This window comes from Protopterus annectens, chromosome 5.part0, assembly GCF_019279795.1.
Source record: "Protopterus annectens isolate FY-2018-M chromosome 5.part0, PAN1.0, whole genome shotgun sequence".
In the NCBI taxonomy this organism is placed as follows: Eukaryota; Metazoa; Chordata; order Ceratodontiformes; family Protopteridae; genus Protopterus; species Protopterus annectens.
The window spans coordinates 957,207,810-957,229,277 of NC_056735.1; the positions used below are offsets into that span (position 1 = coordinate 957,207,810).

The 21,468-nt window shown below is 42.6% G+C and overlaps 1 protein-coding gene across 1 annotated transcript in view; it reads left to right on the forward strand.

Moving 5' to 3' along the window:
• LOC122802295 overlaps positions 1-21,468 on the forward strand; it is a 1,020,490-nt gene that overhangs the window by 785,494 nt on the left and 213,528 nt on the right. The window contains exon 10 of the mRNA XM_044071943.1: positions 13,725-13,798. Coding sequence (XP_043927878.1) covers positions 13,725-13,798 — 74 coding nt within the window. The remainder of the gene's footprint in view (positions 1-13,724; positions 13,799-21,468) is intronic.

A 21,468-nucleotide genomic window follows, 5' to 3' on the forward strand; every position in this document is an offset into this window, starting at 1 on the left:
CAGTGGCAACCTGCCAACCAGAGGAGTACCGCCACAGCTGCAACTACAACCACTTCCACAGGACAGACACAATGACTTGGCTCTGATTCCGCCTACCAGGGAACAACTGGAAGCACCCTTGGGCCGAAAGTTAGCTTTATTTTCAAAAAACTGGCATTGCATTACAGGAGACAAATGGACATTGCAAACAATAGACAAAGGCTACAGGTTTCTCTTCCACACTTTACCAAAAAAGAGAGGAATGCCAAACCTTCCACCAAGCCAGACGTCAGAGGCTCTAAAGCAAATCATCAACCTACTAAGGATGAGAGCAATAGAAAGGGTACTATCTATGGAACAAGGCCAAGGATTTTACTCCAGACTATTCCTTGTACCAAGAAAAGAATCTCAATGGAGGCCTATTCTCGACTTGTCCGCACTGAACACATATCTCATTGTACCAAAATTCAAGATGCTGACCCTACAGCAACTTCTTCCCATGTTGGGCAAGGAGTCTTGGCTGGTGACTCTAGATCTCAAGGAGGCATACCTGCACGTCCCTATACGACCAGATTGCAGAAGACACCTCAGATTTCTTGCAGGATCAGAGCATTATCAATTCTCAGCATTGCCCTTTGGCTTATCTACTGCGCCAGAGTATTCACGAAATGCCTGGCATCAGTAATTGCACATTGCAGGCTTCAAGGAATTCAGATCTACCCATACCTGGACGACTGCCTAATACAAGCGGACAACAAGACAAAAATAATAAAGGATTTGGCCTATGTCATACAACTGTTACAAGCCTTGGGATACACAGTCAACATACAAAAGTCAAGACTAGTGCCATCCCAGAGGATAACATTTTTGGGTGCAGAACTGGACACAATAACTCAGATGGCTTTTCTCACAGAAGAAAAACAAAAGCAACTACCAGTCTACTTCATGGCATTGACAAGACAAACTCAGCTTACTGCAAGGAAAGTCCTGCAGGCCCTGGGTTACATGGCATCTTGCATAATCTTGATCCCACATGCCAGGCTGCATAAGAGAAAATTACAATGGTACCTAAGGAATGTATGGTCTCAACACAGACACAGTCTAGAAACCATGATACCAATCATTCCATGCCTGAAAAAAGAATTCCTTTGGTGGGCTCAAGCCTGCCAGACCAACAGAGGGTTGCCTTTCCACAAACCACAACCAAGGCAGACCATCACCACGGACGCCTCAGACCTAGGCTGGGGGGCGCACATGGAAGACAAGTGTATCCAAGGCCTATGGTCTCAAGACCAGCTGAATCTACACATAAATCTAAAGGAGATGCTGGCAGTGAAGCATGCAATCGAGGCATTCAAATCATTCCTCCAGCAAGGACACCTGCTGATAAGGACAGACAATACCACAGTCATGTGGTACATCAACATACAGGGAGGCACACATTCCTACCCTCTATGCCGGATGGCAATGGACCTGTGGAACCTAGGCCTGAATCTCAACATTCAACTGCAGGCCAGATTCGTACCAGGAAAAGAGAATTCACTAGCAGACAGCTTAAGCAGAACTACCACGGATGCTCACGAATGGATGCTGCATCCAGACATCTTCAAAAACATAACAAAGAAATGGGGAATGCCAGAGATAGACCTGTTCGCCTCCCCTCCCCACTCAACCACCAACTGAAGAAATTCTGCTCAAGAGAATACCACCCACAAGCCTGGAGGGTGGACTCCCTTTCTTTCAGCTGGAAGGCCCTGACAGTTTATGCCTTTCCACCTCTCCCATTGATGTACAAAGTTCTACTGAAGATCAGGGAGGAACAGCCAAAGGTGATTCTGATAGCTCCAGACTGGCCAAGGCAGCATTGGTACCCACTACTGAGAAGCATGTCTCGGACGAACTCATGGCCTCTACCTCTATGGCCTTTACTTCTAACGCAGAACAACTACAAGACCCTGCATCCAAACTTGAAAACGCTGCAGCTAACTGCCTGGAAAATTGCATAAAACAAAACCAATCTGTTTTATCTCAGAGGGTCAAGGACATTATCCTGGAGGCTCGCAGACCCTCCACAAGAAAAACATACTCAGCCAAATGGAAGAGATTCCTCATTTGGAGTGCATCAAAGGGAACAAATGTCACACTGGCAAACCTAGCACACATCCTAGAATACTTAGCAGAACTGTTCCACAATGGCCTGTCCTATTCTTCCATTAAGATTCATGCTTCAGCAATTTCAGCAGAGTACAACATGGATCCTCCTATCTTCTCTCACCCTCTCCTCAGACAATTTTAAGAGGGATCAAAATGTAAAACCTCCAAGGAAACCACCTCTGCCTGCATGGGATCTCAATTTCGTGCTGGAAAAATTAACACTTCCCCTTTTGAACCAGCAGCATCAGCAGACTTACAGTTCTTATCTTGGAAAACTGCTTTCCTTCTAGCAATCACTTCAGCAAGAAGGGTATCTGAGTTACAGGCATTAATGGCAGTGCAGCCTTTCCTTATCTTTCACCAGGATAGAGTGTCTCTGAGAACCAATCCTACTTTCATGCCAAAGGTGGTATCCAGGGTATCCTTGAACCAAGCTATTCATTTACCTACGTTCTTCCCTAACCCACAGAACAGGGGGGAAAAACTACTGCACACCTTGGATGTACACAGACAGCTGTGCTACTATCTGGACAGAACTAAAACCAGCAGAAAAACTGACCAGCTTCTGGTAGCATATGCAACAGGAGTGCAAGGAAAAGCAATTTCCAAACAGACAATTTCAAAATGGATAGGAAATTGCATTTGATTCTGCTACTCTTTTCATGGAAAGACAACTCCTGAAAATATCAGGCCTCACTCCACAAGAGCCACAGCCACCACTACAGCTTTCCTACGAGGAGTGGCTACCAAAGACATTTTAGAAGCTGCTACTTGGAGCTCCGTGCATACATTTGCCAAGCATTACAATCTTCCTTTATACTCCAGATCCTGAGCAGGTTTTGCAACTGCAGTTTTACAAGGGATCTTAACTACACCATCATTATCTTAGTACCTCCTCCCCCAGTTTGGCTATGGTATTCTACCCATATGTTATGACTGCAGATGCATCCTTGAAGGACATAGTACAGTTTTGTACCTACCATAAATGTAGATGTCCGATAGGTATGCATCTGCAGTCAGGATTACCCACCCTCCTTCCCCTCTGTGGTATTCCTAGGGTACTTACCCCTCTCTTAGCTAGCTGGGGGAATCTATTATGGTGTATTTGTTTGTATGTATATATGTATATATATATATTTTTTGCTTTCTGTTTGGAATTTTCTACTTTTATCCAAATTTAGCCTTCCTAGAGGGCACCTGGCATCTGGGGCAAGAAACACTGAGGAAAATGGCGTCGGCTGATGCCTTTATACCCCAGGAGCTATGACATCGGGTGAAGTGCGACATCAGCCGAGGCCAGACCCAGACTTTGGAATCCGGCCGACCGAAGGGCTGCCTGAGGCAGGACAACCCATATGTTATGACTGCAGATGCATACCTATTGGACATCTACATTTATGGTAGGTACAAAACTACTTTTCTTAATGCTAGCACCTCACTGTTCATGGTTCATTCATTCCTTGGTTTATTACCAATGTCTGCAGAGCTCTGCAGACAGATAAGAAAAAAAGAAGCAGAAAAAAAGTACATTTGTACTTTAACATCACTGGCATTAACAACAGTTTCTGGTAAGACACCCCCACCTCACATTTAGCATACCTGTGCATACAGTACATTATAATGTAGCATGCATTTAACTTCAAGAATTTAGTTATATATACTGATTATTAAGAGAAGACAAAAAATGTTTTACTTGGTTTATATGTGTATTACTGAAAAGAGGGAAGTGTTTTACTTACATTTTCTTTTTCACTTTTTTCGTTATCCTAATAAAGGTATCCTAATAAACATTAATGACAAATGGGGAAATTATACTTTACAGTCCACATCCAATTTAAGGCAATATACAAATTTCCAGTCTTTCTCCCCTTCTTTGTCTCTGTTTTTTTGCAGAAACAACATTTCTCTTGTATAAATTGCATCTTATAAAAATACCCCTTCACAGTTTGCCTATGTATTTCCTAATTTTAAATTCTTGGCATTCCTCTTTTTCACCTGATTATCCAGCACTAGTCTCTTCTTCAAATCGAAGTACTCCTTGTTTTTCTTGTCAGCTCCTATAATTTTTCCTTTGGAGCACTTGAAAAGGGTTTACTGCCAGATTCAGTCTATGGGCTGTGCCTTTGTCAGAAGAGTAAAAAGCAGAATGACTTTCAACTTGCTGGCTCAAAATTTGCTATGTACGCTGTTTTATTTCTTTCCTTGCATGCTGTGCATCTAAGAATGTATTTTTTCCTTCTGAAAAAAATATTCTGAAGACAGCTTGCTATAGCAGCTTGAATCTCAGCCCTGCCTCTTGACCCCATTTGACTACAGGGATAAACTCACTTCTCTTCCTCCTAGTGTGTAATGAATAATCATTTTCCATGAACACTGTGGTGTCTCCCTAACTGATAATAGTTTATCGTTCTGCCATATTTTTTCAGAAACATCTCCTTCTGTTGATATGACTGCATCTTTGCTATTATAAGTCTTGGCTTCTATCTCATGACGAAATTTGGAGCATAGACAACACAATTTGCCCTGTCTGGTAACAGATCCTTGAATGGAATACTAGTCCACTTGCTGACAACTGTGAATCACCCTACCCTCGTTTGCTAATTATTATTATGCTGTCATTAGAATGCCCTTCTTCATTTGCATGCCATTATACTGTGATTTACATATGTCTTTTTAAACCTTTTAGACTGTTGGCAACTAGTGCACAATGAATAATCGTGGCCAAACTCTCTACTGATGACATTCATGCTGCTACCACTTGGTCTACTCCTCACACCTTTATATTTGCAACTTAGGTCCGTGCATCACTCCCTGGTTGCATGTTCTTGTGTCGGTGCAAAAACATAAGAAATACTTTTGCTAATTTCTGTGACTAGCCCCCACTATAGCTATTTTATCTATCCCTCTCTGAGGTCATTGATGGGGTATTCTGTTTCATTAACAGTCAGGCTAAGGGCAAATCATACCCTAGGCTAAACAAAGATATTACAACCCTAATAAAACTGATAAATAAAGAAAGGAACAAATGGAAATCTTATGGGTTAGACCCAAACTTTTACACTTAAAACGCTCTTAGGCAGAGATGCAAACTCACCATTAAGGAAGCAAAATCCATGTTCTTGAGGAAAAAAAACACATAGCACTGTTATTAACTTCAACTTATCTGGAAAACAATCAACGATATAGCATATATCGACTGTCCTAAGCAAGATGTAGTCCCAAAGCTCCACACATGAATCACAATTTACTGAAAAAGATGTGCAGAAATTATATCAGAGATAAACGCAGCCTTATCCCCTAAATTTCTTCCTACATAATCCCTATCCTCTACCATTATTTCTGCACAGCCTAGACCATTTCCTCCAAGCAATCAGTTCATTAATTTTCCTACTCCCTTTATTTCTGTAGAGTCATACATAAAACAGTACTAAAACTTCTTGGAAAACTTGAAAATAGAGCCACAACAATGCCATCTATCTGTCCTTACTTTGTAAAGAAGACTCTTCTGTTTCCAAACCACTAATATAAATATGCATCCTCTCAGTCAGAATTGGCATTATCTCTCCATAGTTTAATCATGCTGTCATAGTTCTCATCCCAAAAATCAAATTCTCTTTTCAGCATATAACTGCAGATTCATTTCTATTTTGTGTCATGTAACAAAAATATTTGAAAACATCCTGTACAACTAATTTTGAGCATATAAACAAATACAGCTTACTTACTGACTGCCATCATGGCTTCAGGTTGTGACATAATGATCTGATGTTATCCATGTCACTATTCCTCACTCTTGGGTCCTAGGATCTGACCTCAGATCCGAGCTGGCAACTTTTCAGACAGATTATAGGCTCGACCCCCCCCCCCACCACCATAATCCCTTGCTGCCATCTAACCCCCAGATCTCATTTGCTGCTTGATAGCTTCAGACGTGATTTCTGGGCTTGAGTCTCTTCGTAGTGATAAGTGCTTGTTTTTGCTATATTTTCTTACATTTTCTTACATATTATTGTATTCTAGCAAATTGCACTACTTTTCCCTTCTTGCTTGCTGTGCTGTTGTTAGTTAGAGTTAACCTCCCCTCCCATTTATCTGCTTGATGTTTTGGTGCCAAAAAGAGTTTTTCCTGCCTTTTTTTTTCTTGTGTTAGTTTGTAGAGTTTTTGTCATTTTTTAGTAACAGATGTAGGCCATGCCTGAATGGCTTCTACTTTGGCAGGTTCTTATCTTACCACTCCCCACTCTATGTCCTAGGTAGGAGACCTCTTCCATGTCCACCTGACAATTGCTCGGCTTAATGGTCAACCCTGCTCTCTGTAGTCTGCCCAGCACCTCCCTGACATGCTGAAGGTGCTCTGGCCAGGAATGGCTGTAGATGTCAATATCATCTAGGTAAGCAAGGTCAAACCCTCCTGCTTCTGCTAGGATATGATCTACCAGCCTATGGAAAGTTGCTGGGGCATTCTTCATCCCAAAGGGCATCTTTGTGAATTCATACAAGCCAAAAGGAGTCACAAAGGCTGACTTTTCTCTAGCGCTGGGAGTCAGGGAGGCCCAGGGACTGTTGGACTCTTGAATCACCCCTAGTTCCAACATATCCTGTACCTCCTCCCTCAGAGTCTGTTTGACTCTCTCAGGCACGCTATACGGGGCCTGCCTAATAGGCCTTTGGGGTCCTGTATCCACCTGGTGCTGCCCCAGGTGGGTGCACCCTGTTTTCCCAGAGAACATGTCCCCAAATTCCTGCAACACTCCTCGGATTTCTCGAACCTGGGTAGGAGATAGCTGCTGGGACATTGCTACTCCTTCCACTGAGGTGTCAGCCCGAGCCTCACTGAGGAGATCATTCCCCAGATCTCCCTCAGACTCCTCCTGCAATTCACTACAAATGCTCTGCACAAGGGCCTCCCTATCATGATAAGGTTTCATCATGTTGACATGGTACAGTTTGTGCCCCTGCCTTCTGCCTTGCAGTTCCACCATGTAATTAACGTCACTTACCTTTCTTACCACCTTGTAGAGTCCCTCCCAAGCTGCTTGCAGCTTGTTGTGTCTGACAGGAATGAGAACCATTACCTGCTGCACCACAGCATACTCTCTAGCTCGAGCATTCCTGTCATACCACACCTTTTTCTGTTGTTGGGCTTCTGACAGGTTCTCCTCGGCCAAGCCCATGAGTTCCTTGAGCCTTGTCCTGAGGTTTAGGATGTATGCCACAACAGACCCCTTGTGCAACTCACACTCACCTTCCCACTCATCTTGAATTAAATCTAGAGGTCCCCTCACCCTATGCCCATACAGCAACTCAAAGGGTGAAAAACCTGTGGATTCCTGGGGAACCTCTCTATAAGCAAACAACAGATGGGGCAAATATTTGTCCCACTCCCTGTTAAACTGATCTGCAAATGCCCATAGCATGGACTTGATTGTAGAGTTTAACTTCTAAACAAGACCATTAGTCTGGGGATGGTAGAGGGTGGTCTTCATGTGCTTCACCCCACAGGACTTCCACAGACAGGCCAGCAGGTCTAACATGAAAATGACACCTCTGTCAGTCAGTATTTTTTTGGGAACCTACCCTGCTGAAAATCTCTAACAAAGCATTTGCCACTTTCTCTGCCTCAATGGAAGACAAAGCCACTGCCTCAGGGTATCGTGTAGCATAATCCACTACCACTGGGGTGTACTTTTTCCCTGTGGAACTTGGGGTACTCAGAGGACCCACAATATCCATAGCTACCCTCTGAAATGGCTCCTCAATCACAGGCAAAGACATCAAAGGAGTTCTCACCTTGTCTCCTGCCTTGTGTACCTTTTGGCACTGCTCACAGGTCCTGCAGTACCCTGTTACATCTCTGGAAATTCCATGCCAATAGAAGTTCTGCATAATGCACCTCTTTGTACATTTTATGCCCATATGACCTGCAAAGGGAATATCATGGGCTATGGCTAGACGTGCCAGATGGTAGGCTCTAGGCACTACCAACTGCTGTACTCTCTCACCTTCTAGCCCTCCCTCAGGGGTCGGGTATCTGTATAGTAACCCTTTGTCCCAGTATACACATTCCCCCTTTCCTTGAGAATCAGGTGCCTCCCTAGCTACCTGCGTCAGGCCTTGAAATATAGGGTCTGAGAGCTGAGCCTGTCTCAAGTCTGTCCTTGTAACCATTCCCAGCTCCCCTTCCACAGGAAGTCTCACATCCTCTGACAGTGGTGCCTCACTGTCAGCCTGGGTACTACTACTCACCTCTACCTTTGCAGTCACTCTGTCCAAGGGACCATCAGCACCCACAAGTAGCTGTGGCTCACATTCAGTCTCACTGCTACAGAGTAGCTCCCTCCCTGAAGTAACCACCTCAACAATCCTGGCTGCAAGTATGCAGTCTGTCTGGTTCTCCCCCAGGCTACCAGACCCACATGCTTGTCTCCTAGCCTGACTGCATGTAACTGCATAAGCACATGGTACTGCCTCATCCAAATCCTTCCCTATCAGGACATCTGCAGGATGGTAGCTTGGTATCCCTGTTGGCTCAAGACAACCTACTACTGGCATTTTGTCTTTCCCACTTACTGGCTCCCTCAACTTTTGTTCTCCACCTTGCCTCTGTGGACATCTGTATGCCATGTGGCCGCACTGGTTGCATTCAAAACATTTAACCCTAGGTCCTGGATGTGTACCTGGAATAGTGGCTTCCCCTGCTACTGGCAGATTCTGTTGGGGCAATATGTGCTGCCCACCCTGGGTTCCTTTAGACCCATCGGCAGTATTGGGGGTCCCTTTTCTGTGCAGGGCTGCCCTGCTTGCTAGGTATAGGTCTCCCTTCTTCCCCAACTCATCTGAAGTAGCACATTGTCGTATTAGCTAACCAGATCCTCATGTCCTCAGGCAAAGTGCTAAGGGCTTGTTCCCTCACCAAAAGGTCTGCCAGCCCTTCGAAAGTGGTGACCTGACATCCACTCACCCACCTATGGAAATAAGTGCCCAGTTCAGCAACATATTCACACACACTCTCATCTGCATTGTGTCTGTGCTCACAAAACTTTTTCCTATACGTTTCAGGTGTTAGCTTAAAGAATTCTAACAAGTGATTTTTAACAGCAGTATAATCAAGACATGCAATGTCAGTCACTTTTGACAAAACAGTTACAGCTTTCCCGTGGAGTAAGGGTGTCAGGAACTGTACCCAGAGCCTTTGGTCAACATCATACTGTTTGCATACCCTCTCAAACATATGAGTAAAGCTATCAAAATGATCCCCCTCATTAAACTGCGGAAGAAATTTACTGACCTGTTGTGCTTCTGGGGTCCAGTTACTCCCTTCCCCATTACCTCCATGACTCTGGTGAAGAGTCAGCATCTCCTTCTCACGCTCCCTCTGCCTCTCCTTTTCCTCAGCTTCCAGGCGTAGCACTTTCTCATTCTCCTCAGTCTCAGCTGCTTCTGTCTCCAAACGTCTGACCTCTAACTCAAGTCTCTTTAGCTCCAGTTGGATTTTTAAGTCCTCTGCAGAAAGGTTGAGCTATCCATTCTCTGAGGGTATTATATCTCCACTGTCAGTCTGATTGTCCTACTGGTTGCTGTTTTCTGATGCAGCTGTAACCAAGGCTGCAATCAGGTCTGCCTTAGTCAGGTTTCCATGCACCAGTCCCCTAGCCTGGCACATCTCAGCCAGCTGGCTCCTTATCAGCTTTCCATACTCCTCTGCTGACATGGTGCCTGATCACCCTGACTAAGCTAACAAAAGAAATAAAACAATTGTGATCTGAACTCTGAGTATTCACTTTGTGGCTGATTTAGAGTACAAAACACCTTCAAAGCTCATTGTACACCAGCTACAGGAATTCATTCTACCCACACCACTACAAGCCAATTAGTATTTGCCACCAATTAATATATGGTGTGGATATCCCACCCCTGCCAAACAATTTGTATGTGGCGCCCGTGCCATGGCCCAGCAATCAAGGAGCCTCAATCCTCACCAACACCAGTGAGAGGCGTCTCATATAGGAGGAAAGGATAACAAATACACACAGTAAAGTGCAATTTCCCTTAAGAGCACAAAGAGATCACAGTCAGTCCAGGGCTAGTTGCTCCCTTGCTATCCAGGTCCCCAGTAAGACTCCCCACTGGCACAACTATAGGTTCCAGATCTCAGCCTAGTGGGCAAGCTAAAGCCTCCAGTACCCTCTCTATCCAACCAGTGCTTCGTGTCTTTTCCCAGGTAGCTGATACACACACACACACACGCACACACACACACACACACACACACACACACACACACACACACACACACACACACACACACACACACACACACACTGAGAAGAGTTTATATAAACACACAGGCACTCCTGGGGAAGGCTGGCACAGGTTCGCCAGCTGTGCCCCTTTTCTCCCCAGTCTAAAAGGTAGTACCACTTACCACCACCCACTAATATTTATCGTACTCAAAGGCCCTTAAAAGGGTGTCCAATTATTACTGTGCAATATTATTATCCAATCGGAAGTATAGTCCACGGTTTAAGCTATTTGAGTGGCTTTGTACAATTTTACCAAAGGCATGCAGGTACTCTAAAGAGCTTAAATTATCTCTACAAAACAGCCACAGTTGAAAGGGTTTAAGAATATTTAATAACAAATAGTTAAAACACAAGACAATACTTTTTACTACACAGTACTAGTCAAGAGTTCAGAGGTCACAGAGAAATACTTAAATAATTCAGTAGTACAGTTCTGACATCACAGAAAAACACTTAGTCTAATCTTTCTAGTTTCTAGCTATTTCTAAGAGAAAACACAAATCTAAGATAAACTTACATGTAGAGCAAGACAACAGTGCTTAATGCTCCGATTCTGTCTGTTTTTAAAATCACATTCCTGGTTCACATTACATCATTCGTCACACTTCCCTGGGTTCCCAGGCTAACAGGTTACATTCTTTAGTAAGCTCACACCAGGTCAGGAAGCAAAGCCATTAAGGACATTTATGCATGCAAATTCTGGCTATTAACTATGGCCTTAAAACAATAGCAAGAATTCCTTCATCTAGACTGGCCGGAGCCGTATTTACATCAAAGGGTCACAACATGCTTTATTTGGTCAGCAGAGTGCACCGTTGTTACATTTTTTTTCAGTTCCACATGTAACACTATTTTTACTACTTAAGACACAAGCCTGCGGTTCACATTAATATTTACAGATGACAGAATTATCTCCAAAATTCTATCTGGCTAGGCTGACAGCCTTCATCTGTCTTCACCCAATCTTCACAGCTGCCTATTTGGCCCATCGAGATTTGTGTGGTGGCCACCTGGTCTACGTCTCACACTTTTGTCACTCATTATAAACTCAAAATTGTCTCCAGGAACAGGGCTTCTTTTGGCTCCACAGTTCTTCATCATGTCCTTCCATGAGGTCACCCAGGGTTTTATGGTAGCTGGGGACTCTCACCCAAGAGTGAGGAATAGCAACATACATAACACCAGATAAAGAGTTATGTACTTACTATAACTTGGCATCTTTGTTATCCTATATCACTATTCATCAGTATCTCTCCCTCCTTCCCCTGTCCTGTGGGACCTTGAAAAGTGGAGAATTCCTGTCTGGTGGTTAAGGTCTTCTTTAGTTGTTTTCTAGCTCTAGGGACAAACTTGATCTGAGGGGGTTAGAGACCAGCAAGGGATTATGGGAGTGGGAGGAGCTCGAGGCTCTGATCTGTTTCAAACTTGCCGGCTTGAGTCCAAGTTCGGACCCTAGGACACAAGAGTGATGAATACTGACATAGGATAAGAGATGCCAAGTTATCATATGTGCATAACTCTGTGTTTTACTTCACTGTGTTCCCTTTCCAATAAAATGTGTACTTTGGTGGAAAACTGCAAATATGCAGGTGCAATTTTCACAGATCTAAAATATGCTTTTGACAGTGTCAAGCTTGACATACTTGTAGGTAAACTTGAAAGTCTAAGCTTCCACATCACCTCTTTTGCTTGGATCTTTGACTATGTCAGACTGGGTGTTCACCATTGCTGACTAATTCCATCAACTCAGAGCTGCTACCTTCTCAGTAGGAATCCCACAGGGGTTTGTCCATGGTCCATTCTGTTCTCTTTATTTAGAAGTGACATAACTGTTATCCAACAATTGCCGTCACTTTATATGCTGATGATATTGATCTAGATGACACTTCCTATCTCTCCTTAAGCCTCTAAATCAATATGCAGTATATGCCATTGGCTAACAATCAACTTACATCGAATGTCTCTAAGACTGTAATAATGGTATTTGACTCTAACTCAAATTCCTTTCTATCCATATCTTGCCAACTTCTATTTACACCACTAACAATAATGTATTACAGCAAGTAATGCAATGCAATTATCTAGGACTAATACTGTTCCCTTTGTTTTCCTTTAAAATGTCATGAACGGTAGAAAACTCAAAAGAGAGAGAAACACAAATAGCAAAACAAAAAAGAGAGCAGCACAAAATACAGAATGACTCATAAGAGTTATGAGATCAAGTTTCGTCTTGGTATTAATACTGTTCAGGAAGGGGTTTTAAGTAACAAAATGTAAAGGGTTATGGTTATGGTTAGGGTTAGCAGATGTGTAAGGTGGGCAGGGAGACTTTACCTCTGGCCTAATAGTTTAGTATTTCCTATGGGTCTGTGGTGTATGTCTATGTATGTGTATATATGTTCAGTGTTGTTTGAGCTCCGTAATTCCTGGCTTATGGATTTTGCTTATTTATTGGATGGCAAACTGAAACTGGCAGAAACAGGTACATGACATCACTGTATGTGCTGGCAGGAGGCACATAACTCAGAGTGTTGGAGTGGAAGAGGAAAATAGATTAGCTGAAAACCGAAAATAGCATAATAGGATTTTGCAGCTGCGCACCCCATGAGGAAGATTCCTTCACTGACATCTGATTATTCATTCACAGACACCTGATACAGTAACCACACATGTTATTTCTGGGTCTGTGCAGATGTCAGGATCATGGACCATTGAATTGTTATGATACAATATCAACCACATCAGTATCCCTTTCTGTTCATAAATGCCTCCTTCACCAAGGGAGCAACAGACAATGCCCTTCTGAGCCAGAAAATAAAGTTTTTCATTTCTGCTTTTTTTTTTCCTGTCTGTTGTTCCAGTATGCATTTGTTTCCATTGTAGAGACCCTATTCCTAGTGTCATTTCTGTCCTACACAACCTTGTTGCTACATTGTACTAACAACTTGCTTATCAGAGTTTCAGCTCACAGTCGTCGTTTTGCTTTTTCACTCTTCATTTTGGTTTGTTCTTTTGTATTTCAGTAATGTGGGCCACAATGCATTTTCACTGGTGCAAACTATATTTATCATGTTAGGTAAAGGGATAGATACAAAGTACTGTGCCTCTATCTGCTTTGTAGTTAGTTTTCTGCATTGTTATTTAAATTTGTTGTATATTAGTAGTGTATGTATGAAAAAAATGTGTTCTTTATTTGTTTTGACATTGCGCTGTTGACAAGACTTTATCTCATTATGTGAACCAAAGAGACAAATAATCTATCTTTACATTGTGTTGTTTTGCTTCTAGCCTCTTGTTCTAGACCAGGACTCTATCACATTAAGTTCAAGGGACCTTCGTTTAGAAAAACGGACCCTATTCCGGTAAGTAGAGGTTTGTTTCATTCAAATATTAATACAGATGGTTTATTTTCAGAAACATATCTGTTACTTTTGTTCTTCTGTGTATTTAGTTTAACACAATTTGAAATGTACAGTAGCAAACATGAGCTCTGCCACTTGATTATTTGTTGATTATCATGTTGAGTATTGTACTGTTAGTGAAGTTTTTGAAAATTATGCAAGAAGTAATCAGATCAAGCTAGATCACAGTGTAATGAAAGATGGATAATGCAGCATTTTTAATATCTGTGATGGGGCTAATCAACAACTTAGAAAGAAATGAAGTAAAAATATATAAGGCCTGTAAATGAAATTTGGTGCAAAGCATGTGCAGTCGTTTTGTGAGAAGACTTTAGTTTTAGCCATCTTTTTTGTATTTTTTTGTCCTTAAAGTGTATCAGTTATGCTCTAAGGAAAGTTTAAGTAAAGAATCCTGGAAGTTGGATATAATTTCCTTACCTTGTTCAAAATCAAATTATACAGTCTTTGATTCACAAGTTTGTTGGTTTTGCATTTTATTTTGTTGATAAGGACAACCACCTGAAAATTTTCCTGGAGCTGAAAATCCCATCCATGATGTCATGACAGTCTGAACCCATAATACTAAAATATCCAAGTCAATGTAAAGGTTACTGTATTTTCTTGCTGGACACATCAGTATGAGCTTATTTACTAGAAAAGCAAGCTGACAGCTGGTTCTTGCAGGTGGAACACCTTTCATTAAAAATTAACGCGTACAAGCACAAATTAATTAGCTGATTGCTGACTACAATAAAAGCCATCATGCTGTTTGCAGCTGAACTGTCACAAATTGAGAACCCTTGTTTTAAGTCAGATTGTAACTGATAAACTGGTTGTGCAGAAACCATAGTAAAATGTGAAGCCACAGTGTAAGAAAGAAGCTGCTCTTCTAAAAAAAAGAAAAACAAAAGATGGTTTTGCTTGCCCAGCATGCTTTGCTGATGTCTATAAGTTATTGTCCGGTACCTCCCCTTGACATAATTTTGTGACTGTGGTTATAGGTATAAACTGAGTAAACAGTAAAACTTAAAAATAAATAATAAGTCAATACTATTTAATGTTCATTTTTTGCAAAATTTCACTCAACTTTACCACGAGGAGTACAACTGAAAATACTACTAATTGTAAACCAAAGATGCTTGAGAAGGTGTGTGGCACACTTTAAGTAAGCAAACAGCAGTAAGAAGCAAAGGGATAATATCTGAAGCCAGAGGGTAGCACAAATTAATTAGCTGTTTGTTGACTAGAATACAAGTGTCCATGTTATTTGCAGTTCAACTGTCACAAATTGCGAATCCTTGTTTTAAGTCAAATTGTAACAGATAAACTAGGTGTGCAGAAACCACAGTAAAAATTTAGCTTTATTTTGATTGCTGAGGCTTATTTGCAAACATTGTCTTATCTGTACCATATTTCTGGCCAAGATGTTAGATGAGGGAGTGCATAAGTTAGTGTGGCTAGAACTTGCCCTATAATTTTATGCTTTTTGTAGGTATTACAGTTGTGGATCAGCCAGCTGGTATAGCTCTAGACTTAACTGTTACTGGCTGTAATATTTAAGGAGTGATTGGCAATGACCATGAAATGCCAAGAAATTGTTTTCCATGTGAATGGGGCAACTAAACCATTCTTCAGATATAGTCTAAATTTGGGAAAGTGGAGAGAGTGATGTGTATTCAGTGCTTAGCTGCTACCTGATTACCACTGGCAATATCTGAACACTAAATGAAACAGCACGCAGAAGGAAAGTATAAATTCCACAGGAAATAAAAAATGTAATATAAAGCTAAAGTGTAAAATGTAATGCCATTATTTAGCTTCTCAAAAATTACAGAAACACTTGCTAAGCTTAGAAACCTCTGCAGTTTGGGATGACACAGTATGAAGTTACTCCCTATGAAGAAACTAGAAATGTAAAACAAGAGCACTTTATGCAGGCTTGTTTTCTTGATTAGGTGCATATATTTCTCATTAAAGATATCCTTTTTTATATGCTTTTCCCCTCAAGCTTGACAACTGCCTTCCACCTTCATTGTGTCTTAAGCCCATTCATTCCCACATTGGGTAAGTACTGATCATAGGGGCCATCATCCAGGTAGCTGTGAACAGAGTGTGCCTCACTCCACAGGTCCTCCATCATGCCTAATAAGGGAAATATTTAAAAAAAACAAAAAAAAAAATCTTGCTTTTTCCACTTTTTGAGAGTTAAAAAGTTCAGTTACAGGCTTGCTGTTCCTGACTGTTTTGAAAGTTTCTGTGAGGCCATTTTGCTTGGGCTGAAGGAGGGTCGTGTTTATCAGTGAGCACTTCCCTGCCTCCCCGGAGAGGTGGTTGACCCCTTGAATGACTTAGTGGTATTGGCCACTATTCATTTATCTTTGTTCCATTGTCGAGTGATTTCATTCCTAGGGCAGGGGTGGTTTGTTGGTGTGGTTGTTGTTTTTTTTGTCTTATCCAGCCCCTTATAAAGTTCCTGCCTTTAGCCATGCTGCTTTGGGAGGGCCTGGATGCCCGATGGTTGCTGGAGTGCTGTTGTTGCACACTAGGGCGGCAAGGTTAAGGTTTAAGGTTTTTCGGCCACCTAAAGTCCTAACTCTCTTCAAATTTTTTTCAAAAACCACCTTCTAAACTACTATACTGATCTTACAACCTCACATAAACACATAAAACACACTCTGAGGTTCGGATCAAAATCTACCAAACAGCAGAGGCCAGCAAAGCAGACACCCAAACAACCACCACCACACAACAACACAACAACACCTGCAACACATAGACCTCAGTCAGAGAGAGTCAACAGTCAGTCCCATACCTTACAATGCCAGACACACTAGTCATTGGTGACTCCATAGTCAGACATAGTCAGACACGCTCACCAGACTGAGGTAAGGAGAAGGTCACAGTAAGGCTAACTTGCCTGTTTCTGAATCACACACATAACGTAACGCAGCACTCACTCTCAGGCAACAGCAGCAGGTGCTAATCATTCAGTGTCTTTGGTCGTGTTGGTAAACTGACGCACTCCTCCTTGGACTACATGAAAAAAAGAGACATTGAGGAGCTCTCTGATTATGTAGCCCAGACAGGTATGACCCTGACCTTGAGCAGTATCAAACACTGGTGTCATTCAAAGGTGTTGTCTGTTCGACTGTCTGATGACATGCTGGACAGCCACGCTGCTTCGGAAAGCTTGCACCTGTCACCCTGACCGGATACATTGGTAAAAGGCTCTGCCACCCCACTCCCCCTTTTGCCTTTTAGGCTCAAATTAAACCTACCAACCACTAGACACAAAAAAGGAAAGGAAAAGGGTAATGCTGCTCAATCAATGCCAGAAGTTCAAATCTCAAATTGCACGCACTGCCCTTCCTTGCATGGAGAACATCGGCTGTCTGTGCTGTGTGAAAACCTTGTTTCAAGGCTCTCTGAGAGCACCCCGCGCTTATCAGGTTTCACCTCTCACATCATGCCCGGCCCCAAAATCTGGACAATACCAAGAAAGGAGGGGATATCCATATTCACACCAGACACCTGGCAACGCAGCTGGGTGCGCAGGGAGACCATCCAGACCATCCAGGTCATAGGCAAGATAAATAGAACTGCTCTCTGCAAATTGTAGCATTACCTCACAAAACTAGGAACCTCACATGGCCTTCCTGAAACACTAGAGGGGATAAATGTGTCAAAAACCATCATACTAGGTGTTGACTTCAATTACCTAATATAGACTGTACTGGCTGACAGGTTCAGTGTGCTCCATGAACTCAATGAGACCTCTACCCTCCCGCACCAGAGTGGCGCACTGCACAAATGGTACCACTTCACAAAGGCCACAAAAACTGCACCCCATTAATTAATGCCTTCTAGCCGGTGCCTCCTGCGACCCTGAGCCATGAGAGGCAACACAGACCTCATAAATAAAAAGACATAGGAATCATAGGACTTTGATCCAACAAAGTTTTGGCTTTGCAGACTTGGGCAGATCATGCCTTGGCTTCAGTCAAGGCAGTCAAACAGTTTTAAAAGCCATTGATGATTGGAAAGCAAAGCTGCTACAGCTCGCCCACCTCGACCTGGCTAATACCATATTCTACCCCATTTAGGTACTATATGAAAAACTCCACATTTAAAGATCAACCCATACATCACAAGATGGTTCATGCACAAGATGGTGACATGGAACTGGCCTGGTCAGAGTTGCTCAGCCCCAAAGTCAGACAAAGCCAGTGTCACAAGTAGTCCCACAGGCTGTCCCTGGTGCTTCACTTTTTGTTTGGCTGGGTTTTTTCCAAGTACAAGCGAACAGAGGGTTATGTTGACACAGTTTGTGCACTGACGCAAACTGCGCAAAAAGAAAACACATCTGACACAGATATCCTAACACAGGGACAGACAGAACGGATAACTGGTGCCAGAGCCACGGCCAAAAAAATGCCAAAAAAAAAATTAATGAATGCATCCTCGGGAAAAACAAGGTTACCCCTAGCTACCAAATAGGTGGCAATCCACTGAGCACAGAAGAAGTTATCAGGGACCTGGGGACCCAGGTTGATAGCGTCGTAGTCTGTCATTCGATCTATGCTAAGCAAAAGTAGTTAGAAGACCTTCTACATTGCCCACCCTTATCATGAAGGGATTCTCATCTAGATCAAGGAGGTCATAGTCTCCTGATTGAGAATGCCCCTATCATCGGAACATATCTCTGACGACACTTGCAGCAGCTCAGGAGGCAAAAAAAGGTCTCCTCCAAAAAGGATAAAGGGTCTCAAAACTCTGTCCACTCTGCCCGAACTCGGCTTACTCCAGCTCTATCAGTCGCTACCGCTTGCTCAGAGGTGACAACCGCCACATACAAAGGCCAGGTCAATATACTTTTGCCTCAAATATGTTTCTCATCAAAAATAGAAGGACATCAGAGCCACAAGGGCTGGAGACTACTCACACGAGCTTAATATTAATAGGACGCTGGAGATATACTCCCTATGCTGTGGAACTCCCCATGTGGAACAAAATCCCGTACATGAGCGGAGGCAGAGCACTTGGTCTTGTTCAAGAGAATGGACTAATGTGGATGGGAGATCGAGATATACCCCAGGGGATTACCTCAGTGTCACAACTCGAAAACAGATGGGTAGAAAAAAATAATGGGTATAGTTCCCTAAAGCCTAAAACGATGGGCAAACGATATGGGCTAGGGTTTGTAAATGCGGCAGATAGCCTAGTAGTATGAACCCAGTATGAACCTATCAGGCTAGGCAGGGGCAGGCACCTCAGAGAAACTCTTCAAAGGTGGATGGGACGGGTGACGGTGTACCATGGGATCACTTCACTTCAGCTGTGGTTCTGCTGGAGGAACTAATAGCTCTGCTGCTGTTCTCTGCTGTTCACAGACTACTAAATGGGGGCGGAATAGCACACACACTCTAGCTAGGCTTATAAATGCCCTTGGGCAGACAGCCTAGTACCTACCTATGAACCTATGAATCACTCAAATGCCAGGGATTCCCTCAATGTAATTGCCTGTGAGTCTGGGCATAAAGAGAGTGTGGGCCCTCACTCCTCTGCACTTTTTTTTTCATGTCTAACACCAGTGTGTGTCAGTGGTTGGGGAGCTTGATTTCATTTCACCCATTACACAGGCCACCAGTCCTAATTTTCCAAGGCTTTAGGAGTTCTCTGTAGTCTTTGGAAATTGTGCTCATGCATACTTTAAAGGGAGGTGTTATTCTTTCCTTAATCCCACCTTTTGTGGTGCTGCAGTGCAGGCTGTCTAGATGAAGATGCACAATACTAGCTTGTGACACATTTGCTGCAGCATGCATGTGCTGACCTCTGGCTACAATGCCATGTACTATTTGTTGCACTCATGCTCACACTAGTGGCCCATCCTACACCTAGTTCATGTCTTTACTTAAGTTTAGATCTCAGTAGGTTGATCCACCTCCTTTCCTCTGTGTTGTATAAGTCTGCAGCAGCCACTCAGTCACATGTTTCATGCCTGGCCTTTCTAGCACCCTGACTGCTTCCGGATCCCATATCATCTGTGTTGTAGTTAAGAATCTACCCCTGTTTGCCATAGAGCCTGCTTCACTTAAATGCATAGTTTACTTATACACTCATTAAACTGATCAAAGTATTTACTCAAAGATGCATCCCTGAACACTTTCATTAGTGAAATACCACCCAATTGCTAGCAATTCACAATGCTAGAATTGTAATTTTCTTGTTAATTAAATCATTACTGAGAAAGACGTTCCGTAGTTGATACAAAAACATTAATTACGAATAGTGAAAAATAAATTGTTTCACACACTCATTTATATTCTACCTAACCATGCATATTTATATGGAATACTGTGAATCTAATGGCAACAGATATATTTCAGAAACATATATAGATGAACCTTCTACTCAGGAAATGGAAGACATAAATTGGCAGTGTGGGCTACAGGCATACACTTTTGCCCCTGTCTTAAGTCAGTCAGTATCACTTTTACTCCAGCTTCACTCACATCTAGTCCCACTATTTCCTCTATACCCACATCACTATCACCGCTACTTTTAGGTGCGCTTAATAGCTTCTCACTGTTTCTCATCCCTTTGTCTTGCTTGAACCTAATACTACAATCAAAATTCACTGAAGTGAAGCCTTTACTACTTTCTGATCTGTCACACAAAATATTGACTGTATGAGGCATCATGTTAATAATAGCAATTTTGTGTGCCTACACAGTTTTAATTATTTCTGTAATATCATTGTGCTGGAAAGGTTGACATATATAGGTTCGTAGGAGTTTACTAGGGTAACGGTTCTAGAGCCCTAACAAGCCTAGCCATATTTATCCCGAGTTGCCACAATTGTCAGTGGTCAGGTGAGTGAAGTTCACAGAGGTAAAGGTCTATGGTAGTCAATACCAACTTCCTCTGTTCAGGATGGGCATGGGAGCCACTCCAGGAGTGAATTTGTGGTCACTCATCCATTGATCTATGTTGAGTATGAAGAAGGTTAGGAAGGGTCTCTGTTCTACATCAGTTGGAAGCTTGTTTCAAAAAAAAATGCAGTCTCTGGGAGATATATCATCTCTCCATCAAGACCTTTTTATGTCAGAGGCTAGGTTAAGATCCCTGGAATGAGTGATCCTCCTGCAGTTTGAAATACAAATGTGTGGCATTTTAATCAGGGCCAGGTGAGAGACTGCCCTGTAAGCCAGGCACAGGTGACCTGTTAGCAACCTGTAGGAGGCAGAATACAGTGACAGGGCTTTCAGTCTTTCTGCATAAGACTTGTTTTGTCTACAATGTAATTTCTTGGGGAGAAACCTCTGTAGTCTGTCCAGTTGTTCAGGCATCTGGTGAGGTACGTGCAAAATGGAGCATTGTACTCAATTACTGACCTGATGAAGGCCAAGTATAATGGAATGATAACATCCTTAGATCTAGATGTGATGCCTTTACTTATAAGATGTGCCACACAGAAGGATTTCCTTACTACTGTGGATACATGGGGGTCAAAGTTCAGATTGCTATCAACCTGAGTACCCAGATCAAGTAGCTCTGGGTCTGCAGTTAGGGGGGGTGCTGTCTGTAATGTAATTAGCAGGGATGTCAGCTTTACCAAAGGGACTAATAAT